Source organism: Scardinius erythrophthalmus (genome assembly GCF_964197995.2).
Source record: "Scardinius erythrophthalmus genome assembly, chromosome: 18".
NCBI lineage: Eukaryota > Metazoa > Chordata > Actinopteri > Cypriniformes > Leuciscidae > Scardinius > Scardinius erythrophthalmus.
The window spans coordinates 8,539,547-8,549,191 of NC_138238.1; the positions used below are offsets into that span (position 1 = coordinate 8,539,547).

Here is a 9,645-nt window from a genome sequence, read left to right on the forward strand (position 1 = left end):
TACACAGTATTCCAGTGCTTCAATGGGCAAAGCATTTCACCCCAGACCAGTACCAACGCTTGAGTCACTACAGTGGAGCACATGGCTGGGGAGGCGTTGATATTGAAGGTGTGTTGTTTTTTGGAATCTGCTAGTCTTCCAAAAAGTTCAAATGTATTTGCCTAGAGTGTTTTTATTGTCTAAGGTGTTTTATCCTCCCGAGACCCAGTAATGGAGTTTTTTTACTTTGTAGAGGACATTGTTTTAGCAAAAAAAATTGAGACCATATCAGCCACAGTTTTAAGTCTAGATGTCCTATAAAGAAAAACATTCAAATGCTTTTTATACAGATACAAAATATTTGGAGGTTTCACCATGACAACTCCCTCTACTTGGTCTTTGACTGACATTGACTGAATGACTAAATTCAGCACCCTTATGGGAATATGATGTTTTGTAATTATTTAAATCTGACTAATTTTCATGTTGTTTGTCATAAATTAACCTTTCAAGACAACTCTAGTGGGGTTTCAAATCAGATTATGACTTACTGCAAGCTTATTAGGCATTTTAGGGAATACATTATTTATTAATTATTTATTTTCATAATATGAGATATTATGAAAATGTTGCCAAGTTATTATTCAAATTATTATAGCTACTTCATTTTTGTTACATGTTGCCCAAATAATATGCTATTTAATATGCTAATTAGAGACAATGAATAGGTTGTTCTAATCTAAATATTAATAGAATATCTTTCATACCATAGTTGAAAATCTTTGTCGAAATCTTTGTGCATAGTTTGGTTCAGGTAAAAGTTTTCCTGGAGCTGTCGAAGTCCTGAAAACCCTGATTTACATAAAACGCCTATTAAATGCAGGCACTAGTATGCATACAAAATGCAAATATAAACATTTTCTAAAAATCTTCTCCAACGTTATTGTCATATCTGTTCTACAGAGAGCAAGTTATACAAAACAATAACTAGTATACTGAATATACAGTTTTGTTTTGTTTTTGGTTATAGAGTCTTGTTTTCATTTTCTGGTGTTCCTTGCATTGGATATATACTAAAATATACATCTTTTTTTTTTTTTTTTTTATTCTCCATTTGTTTCTTATACTCCAAACAATGTATTGATGTAAAAAAAAAAAAAAAAAAATTCTGTGGGTCTCAGGAGGATATAACCATTAGTGCGACATTACTTTTGTGCTTGGGTATTGACGGTATTTTGAATAATTTATTATATATATAATTGAATTGTTCAGATTACAGTGTAATTATTTAGCTGTTTTGATTGCATATTTGTAGTAAACATGAAAACAGGATGGAAAATGCCACTGCTCATAAAAAAACAACACAGCACTTATAACATGGCATTATGGGGGAAAAAACTAGTTACATTTCTGATGGTACATTTTTATACAGACTGCATAGAATTAAAAATTTCTAGAATCAATTAAGAAATAAGAAATTAAACTTATTAAATATTTTATTGTTATTATTATTTGAAAAATCCAGTGTCAACCTAATTTTGTGCCAAATTTTATGAAATGTTTTAAACGATAATCATTTACATTAAATATTACTAATTATAATATTTTTTTATTAAATTTATGTTGTTTTTAAAAAAAATTGTTTTAAAATAAATACCTTCATTTTCTTTTGAATATTTAAAAGATTTAATGATTTAATTTCCTTTTGACTCTTCTGACTTCATACTCATGAAGTAAATATATTTAATGTGTAATTGATTTGTGGTGTTACTTGTAATTATTTAATGTAATTTCTATAGTGATTAAATTAACGTGATGTGTGTAACATGCTGGACCAAAACGATTAGGTGTGTGTGTATGTGTGTTGTTCACAGTTTTAAAGAGCTCACTGGGAATTTTAAATACAACCGCAAATCGGTTGATGTTTGATGACTGGGAGAAGAGAAAGTACCGATCCCAGTGTATCCGCTGTGCTGTGGTGGGAAACGGCGGAATACTGAATGGTTCAAGAAAAGGCAAGGAGATCGATGAACATGACTATGTCTTCAGGTGAGGAGGTTGTTCATTAAGAGATACAGATGTTTATTATATCAGTGCTCCTCAAAGTGATGCAAATCTTATAAAGAAAGCAGTTTGCATGTCTGGTAGTCTTTTACTAATTTGTATTTTTTTTGCATTGGAGGTCTTCTACAATAGGTTTACATGCATCCAAGGTCAAAAGCAAATTTTCTCATAATATACATTGCAGAATCACCTTTTTTCTCAGTGTCTGAAACGGTTCGATCAAGGATCCGGTCTCGCTTAACCCCTCCTTTCCGACTCTGCTCTGATTGGTCAGGTGGCTTAGTCTGTTGTGATTGGTCTACCACTTACAGCGCATGTCGGAAACAAAACGCCCATTACCATATCTGAATTTCAGCTCCAGAGGCTTCCTCAGTACTTGACACACAGTTAAGATGCCGTTGGTTTTACCGTGTCAATTTAAGCATCTTCTCAACATGTTGACAATAGGGATGTCATGGTGAGGAAATTTTCACACGGGTATATAAACTTAAGACAACACCGGTATTAGGGGTGACCCCGAATAGTCGAAGATTTGATGCTTCGACAGGAGGAGCCTGATTCGACTACCGATCTCACGGTCGAATCTTCGCAGAGGTGTAATGAAACGAGGATCATGCCACTTTGGCTATATGAGGGCGCTCAATGTCTGATTTCACATAGAACTACCGGTTTTCTGTCAATACGTTAATATTCAGCCTATTATGATAATGCTGTATATAAAAATGTGCAAAGAAAGAAGCTTTTAATAGATATTTTTTAACGTGCGTGAATAAATCCAAACACCCCGTGACAGATTTAAGTTTCACTTTCAATCCGTGATCGACAGAAGAGCGTCTTGGTGGCAAAGATTTAAATCTTTAACAATGTCTGGGATAAGAAAATCTAAAGTGTGGATGTACACCATCAGAAAGGATATTCTCCAAGGCTGGATTTAGCATCAGGAAAACCATGATCGCACTTCTGCCGGCCAACGTTAACAAGTTGGTTTTCCACGGGACATTCTAAAATGCTTAAAGGTCCCGTTCTTCGTGATCCCATGTTTCAAACTTTAGTTAGTGTGTAATGTTGTTGTTAGAGTATAAATAATATCTGTAAAATTATAAAGCTCAAAGTTCAATGCTGTGACGTGCCTCTGGGCCCGTATGATTGTAATGAGTGTTGGGGGGGGGGCTTTGAGTTAATCATGATGTGAAACACCTGTAGATAATGATAAAAGGTGAGGAATCACAGACTTCAGCCCTTTTTGGCTACCCCTTTGTCATCTGTTATTTTGAGTTGTTGCTGTATTTATTTATTAATCGTTTGTTTTATGTATTAGTTTAAGTTTGGGTAGTTTGCAGGCCTGTATTTTGGAGTGTATATCTTGTGTTAATTATGTAGCTTATTCTTTATTTATGTTGGTTCTTTGAACGGAATGTTTTCCATAGTGGTGTTTGTTAACATCTTCAAACAGATACAAGCGAGATATTTTATTTAACAGAAGTCGACTACATTGAACGGCCCGTCTGGACTACATCCCTCTACTTCCTTCTTTAATGACGTCATTAAAACCGTTTTTTGACTAACCTCCGCCCACAGGAATGCTCCCTCAACTCTACCAAAATTCGTTTATGTACTTACGCACTTCTAATAACTTCCTGTGTTTACTCAGCTCTTACGGTGATTTTCTGAAGTAAAACTGACGCTTCATCTTTTGTGTGATGTACAAAAAACTTTATTAAACTCATCAGTATATGTTTGATCGTCATTCAGACAGCAGACTTGTAGGCTATTAATAAATAATGGATGCATACAAGCAGATGACAAATACGTTATAATAACGTAATTAAACTACTAAACTATACCTGTTTCATCTCTATACAGCCCTCTGACTCTGTAGGCATTATTGCCCAACTCGAACTGAACATCGTTACTGAGAGTTTCTGATATTATCATCATTCCGTGAGATGAAATTGTCCTGAGAGACTGTGCGGGAGCTCATGAAGCTCCGCCCCCTGTGTCGTCCAGCAGCAGCTCATTTGCATTTAAAGGGCACACACTAAAACAGCGCGTTTTTCTGAGCCCCAAAAAATGACAATTTAAACATGCTGTAAAAAATGATCTGTTGGGTATTTTGAGCTGAAACTTCACATACACACTCTGGGGACATCAGAGACTTATTTTACATCTTGTGAAAAGGGGCATAATACGGGACCTTTAACGTAAAAAAAGCTTTTAAAACGCTTAAAAGGCACTTTAACGTGGCTTAATGCATGTACTGTATACAGTACACACTTTATTAAGAAACCATACTATGTGCAGATAAGCAAATGAACCCAGAATATGAACGCAATGCGTTCCTCCTATAGTAAAGCGTTTTCTTTACATAATTTGATATTTTAATTAAACTATTTTAGGAGATTAAGTTGTTAAACATTTTTCACGTTAAGTGTTTTAGAATGTATTTTATCCGCGCACACAATTTGAAAAGACTCCAACGGACACAGACAGAGTGAAAGACTGGATTATTTCTCTCGATCAGGTAGGGTACAAGTGATTTCAAAACTTTTCAGCCGGTTCTAATTTGATTTTTGGATGCTGTGAACATTTTTAGCTAAAAAGACTGCCACTCCAGTTTAGCATTTATTGTTGTTTCTGCAGTTAAAAAGACAAAGTTGAAAATTCTGGCTACTATCGTTATTTTAATAATTTCTTTATTTTTATTTTATTTATTGATCTGTCAGGATTATCTAATCTAACTTTTTGTGGCTTGTGTTTTGAGTATATGTTCCCCTGCACTTTAGGCATTTTGCACACATTTGCTCCTCATCTTGTGACTTGATTCTGATTTATTTTGTTTTGTAATTCTATTTATTAGAAAGGTATATTCTGTTCTAATTTAATTTTGTAAATTAACTGTTTATTTTTTCGGTGCATCGATGTTGTGCTGTACTTAGAGCCTGCTCGCACAGGTAATTTAGCCGATTTAATTTGATTTGCATGTGAAATGCAAATCCTGTCTGCAGTGTGGCCTTTCTGTAGTTATGTTATTTCTTAGTTTTATTGATCCAAAATGTTTTTATACATTTTCTTCTATATCTTTGTGTGATTTTCTGTACACCGCGGCTTTGAAATGTTACAGCCCCGCCCCCGCCACCACACACATGATTCAACTATTAGTCGACTATAGGCAAGACTTGACGATTCTGATTCGACTATGAAAATCCAGTCGGGGACACCCCTAACTGTTATTAGCGATAACAGCAGGGGGAGGGGGAGAGTTTATGTCAGTGGCGTGCCGTGGTGGCCAAGCAATAATAATTGTATGGCCGAACACAGTGTAACTCCGGTAACACCGACTACTGCTGCAAGCCTATTATACAACATAAACTAAACACTTCCTGGCCTCAACTACAACTACAGTGTTTAAGGGCGGGTCAAAGTTGACATTGTTTGCGGACAACCAATGAAGCCCATAGGCAGAAAATAAGACTGGAATTAATGACGACTTATTTCAGGCAATTTAAAATTGGCTATTTATTTTGGGAGAAAATAACGGTTTATTAAACAAAATCACAATGCTTCTCTTTTTCTGTCTCCCATCTTCAGGGTAAATGGTGCGGCTCTTAAGGGGTTTGAGGAAGATGTGGGATCCCGGACATCATTCTACACGTTCTCAACCAACACCATGCGAAACTCCATGCGTAGCTATGCTGGCGTAGGCTACAGAGGTCCACCCATATCAAATGTAACCAACATTTAAGTTAATAGTTTGATACAATGCACTTGTGTACATGCATGTTTTTACACTGTACTTGTATTTTAAAAAAAGGTAACACTTTATTTTAGTGTCCTTGTTACATGTTATATGTACTTGCCATAGTATTAACTGTAAATTAGGCATATTACATGCTACTAACCCTCAACCAAATCCTAATCCTACCCTAACCCTATAGTAAGTACATGTAGTTGTTAATATTACTCAGTACTTAAATATAAAATTACACTGTAACAACGACACCTTAAAATAAAGTGTAACCTAAAAAAATTATTTCTATAGTTACACTGTTGGCCCTTCCCTTAATTAACCCACCCAAACCATGACCCGTATCCCACTTCAAAACATGTATGTATGTATGTCTGTACTGTATGTATGTCTATGTATTTCTTTTTTGATGTAAGGACATAGTAAAGACCCCTAATATAAAGTGTGACCAGATAAAGTAACTCCACTGTTTGTCAAAATTATTATAGAGTGAAATAGTCATTTGACTACAATCTGATGAAGTTCATCCAACACCCATTTGTATGTTGAGTTGTCACGTTGTTATTTGCTAACTCTCTCTTTATCTTGTTCTCCATCTGTTCAGGAGACCAGGTATATTTTCCTGCCAGATCATGACCGAGATTACATTCTTATGAGGGCGGCTTCGACACACACAGCAATTGATAAAGGCCCTGAGCACAGCAAAAAGTAAATATAAAAGAATCATCATATGTAAACTGATATTTTCAAAGTTCCTTAAACGTATCCTTGATCGCTATAACGGATACAGTCAAACCTAAATGCAAATGTTTTTATTCATTATTGTAAATAAATAGTAAAAATAAACAATGTTAGTTGGGTTTATATAATACAGTACATTGTATACACAATTAAGACTCAATTTATTTGTAATGTATATCTCTCTCAGCCCCCCTACATACTTTGGTGAAGATGTGACAGTAGAAAAATTCAAAATCTACCACCCAGACTTTATCCGTTACCTCAGAAACAGGTAAGCTTTGGTACACTCAGCCAGTCGTTATTGCAAAATTAATACCAGACAGGGAGATCAAGAAACACAAAGTGGCTGACTGCACATTATCCCGCTTATTACATGACTACTTGATCTGAGTTGAAATTATATGAGAAGAAAGATCCCGCAGAGTGAAACGAGACGCATTAATCTGGCACAGCTATAGCGGAAATCCGTTGCAGGAGACAGCGGTCAATTATACAGTTCAGTGGTCATTATACACACACATATGACCACAGAATGCTGCAATCAACTGAAAGCCGCATGTTATAAATGTTTATTTTGTTTAGTTTTGTCTTCATTTGTATGTAAATATCTAAGTTTATAACTTTTTTTTTTTCATCATAAAGGTTCCTGCATTCGAATCTTCTGAAAACAGGTGCGAGAAGAATTTACAGGCCGTCCACAGGAGCAGTAATGCTCCTGGCTGCCATTCATACATGTGACCAGGTTTGTTTAAACTTTTTATTGAGATTTTAATGACATCAAACATGTGTCTTATAAGTGTGCCCTGCTGTAAAATGAGTAGAAACACCCATATATCCTCATCCATACATTTAGAGGAGGTCACAATTGATAAGAACCTAATGACAGTTTAGTACAGACAAAGACTAAGTAAAACATTATACCTCAAATTGTATGGAAACACCTTCAGTAGCAAAAGTTGTAAAAAGTTTGAACACTGTTTTAGTGACACTTATTTCACATATGTTAGATGTGTTATCTAACCAGACAGCTGACCGCCGTAACTACATATTAAAGACTCACCTGACAGACTGTATTGGCATCATAAAAAAAACTCAGACGCTTATTGGAAGTGCATCCCTCTTACTTGCATTTTTGTACAATATACAATTCCCTGCCGTTTCAAGCTAAAAATGAACACTAAAGAATTTATTTAATTTCCGAACTGCTGCAAAATGCGCAAAACCAAAATAATAAAATGTTGCCAGATTTACGTTCAACTGCGCTTTTAGCTCCACTTACTGTACATTTCACTTTGAAACATCTTTTTACAGAAATGCCACCTTGCTTGTATTTCCAATGAGCTTGGGTTGCTTAAAACATACTTTATTTGTCTTTGTGAAAGTTTGTGATTATATGATGTTTGTGTTTTTAAAAGGTTGATGCTTATGGGTTCATGACCCCTGACTACAGCTTGTATTCAGACCACTACTATGACAAACAGAAAAAACCAGTGCATTTTTTTGCCAACCATGACATGCGCATGGAAATGAAGTTGTGGCAAGAGCTGCATCAGGCTGGACTGATGAATCTTTTCATGCGCCAGTGAGCTCAAATGGATGGACGCCAGACTTTGCATGAGATGTTTTACTGTCAGAACTGAAAAAGCCAGTACAAACCTGTTATTCTCCCCTCTGTATGAGGCATTTTTGCTTTGTAAGGTAAAGATCATAATATTGTTGTTCAACAAGGAACTACGTACAAAAGCTACGTAGTGAACGCTCTGGATTCAAGTCAATTCACAAGAGACAAATAACTGGCTAATGTGTCATGGGGAGAGGCCTTGTAAACATGGTTAAAGTTCAGAAGTATCTCTTTGTTCTTGGCCGCTATTTCTTCACACATATGAAGTCATTTGAGATAAAGGCTGGGCGAGATTAATCAAGATGTTGCTTTTAACCACGTACAAGAATTAATGTAATACGTGCCTTAGGACTTCTCAAATGATGGACTACCATTGTGTGTGAGAGAAACAGAGTTTAAAGGCTTCAGAGCATCACACTAAATCAAAAGTAATCAACCAAAGAGAATATTTTAAATTTTATATTCTTAATCATATTCCTTTAATCAGGTATGTGTTTATATATGGTTCATCCAAAATGCACTTGTTGCATCATGTGTAAATCAAGAAGGGTTTTCTGTTTTTCAGAAGAATTTGTATGCTGTTAAGTTTAAAGCTTAACTTTACTTGGAAGTTTTAAAGTGCAATATGATCTTATGTTGACTTCACAAGCTTTTTGAATCAAAATGTGAATTTCTTTTATGATTTATTGCATCTATCCTGTTACAGTCTGTTTGGTCACTTGATGCTATCTCTTGATTGTATTTAATAATTTTTATTACCGAATAATTTAACTTATGTTCATTCTGGTCAAATTAACTGGTTTAGGGATTCACCACACTCCTGTTTAGAGTTTACAAATTGCTTTACTTTTATAAAACGGTTAAGGGTTTTTGGAAACTGACGCTACTTAGGTTTTTAAGCTCAGAATAAATCTTTTAAAATTGTCTTGTTGTTTATAAATGATATGCCTCCATTTTGTTCACAATGCATTGGATATGCCCTCACTAAAGTGTTTCTCTTTTTTTTTTTCAATTTTATATTTATGTTTTGGTTTAAAAGAACTTTGGTTAGTTAGCTCAATTAACCCTTTAAAATTAAAAAAGAGGGTGATTGTGTGTTTAGAGAAATGTCTCTAGAGATTTACAAATCTAATGTTCAGAATCTACAGTGGAGTGAAAAAGTGTTTGCCCCCTTGGTAAATATGATCAAATATGGCTGTAAAAAATAAATCTGCATTTTTAATCTGCATCCTTTTGATATTTTATTTAAAAAATTTGCAAAAATCTAACCTTTCATTGAAGTAAAATAATTGAAAGTGGGGGGGAAATCACATTATTAAATGAATGTTTTTCTCCAAAACACGTTGGGAAAAATTGTTTGGCCCCTTTTATTAAATACTTTTTTCAACCTCTTTTTTCCAAGATAACAGCTCTGAGTTTTCTCCTATAATGCGTGATGAGTTTGGAGAACACCTGACAAGAGATCAGAGACCATTCCTCCATACAGAATCTCTCC

The 9,645-nt window shown here is 34.9% G+C and overlaps 1 protein-coding gene across 1 annotated transcript in view; it reads left to right on the forward strand.

The window, feature by feature from the left end:
* st6galnac (ST6 (alpha-N-acetyl-neuraminyl-2,3-beta-galactosyl-1,3)-N-acetylgalactosaminide alpha-2,6-sialyltransferase) overlaps positions 1-9,074 on the forward strand; it is a 14,034-nt gene extending 4,960 nt beyond the window's left edge. Inside the window, exons 3-9 of the mRNA XM_081392721.1 lie at positions 8-108; positions 1,854-2,028; positions 5,632-5,770; positions 6,393-6,496; positions 6,717-6,800; positions 7,172-7,271; positions 7,945-9,074. Coding sequence (XP_081248847.1) covers positions 8-108; positions 1,854-2,028; positions 5,632-5,770; positions 6,393-6,496; positions 6,717-6,800; positions 7,172-7,271; positions 7,945-8,115 — 874 coding nt within the window. The 3' untranslated portion in view covers positions 8,116-9,074. The remainder of the gene's footprint in view (positions 1-7; positions 109-1,853; positions 2,029-5,631; positions 5,771-6,392; positions 6,497-6,716; positions 6,801-7,171; positions 7,272-7,944) is intronic.
* Positions 9,075-9,645: the final 571 nt, after the last annotated feature.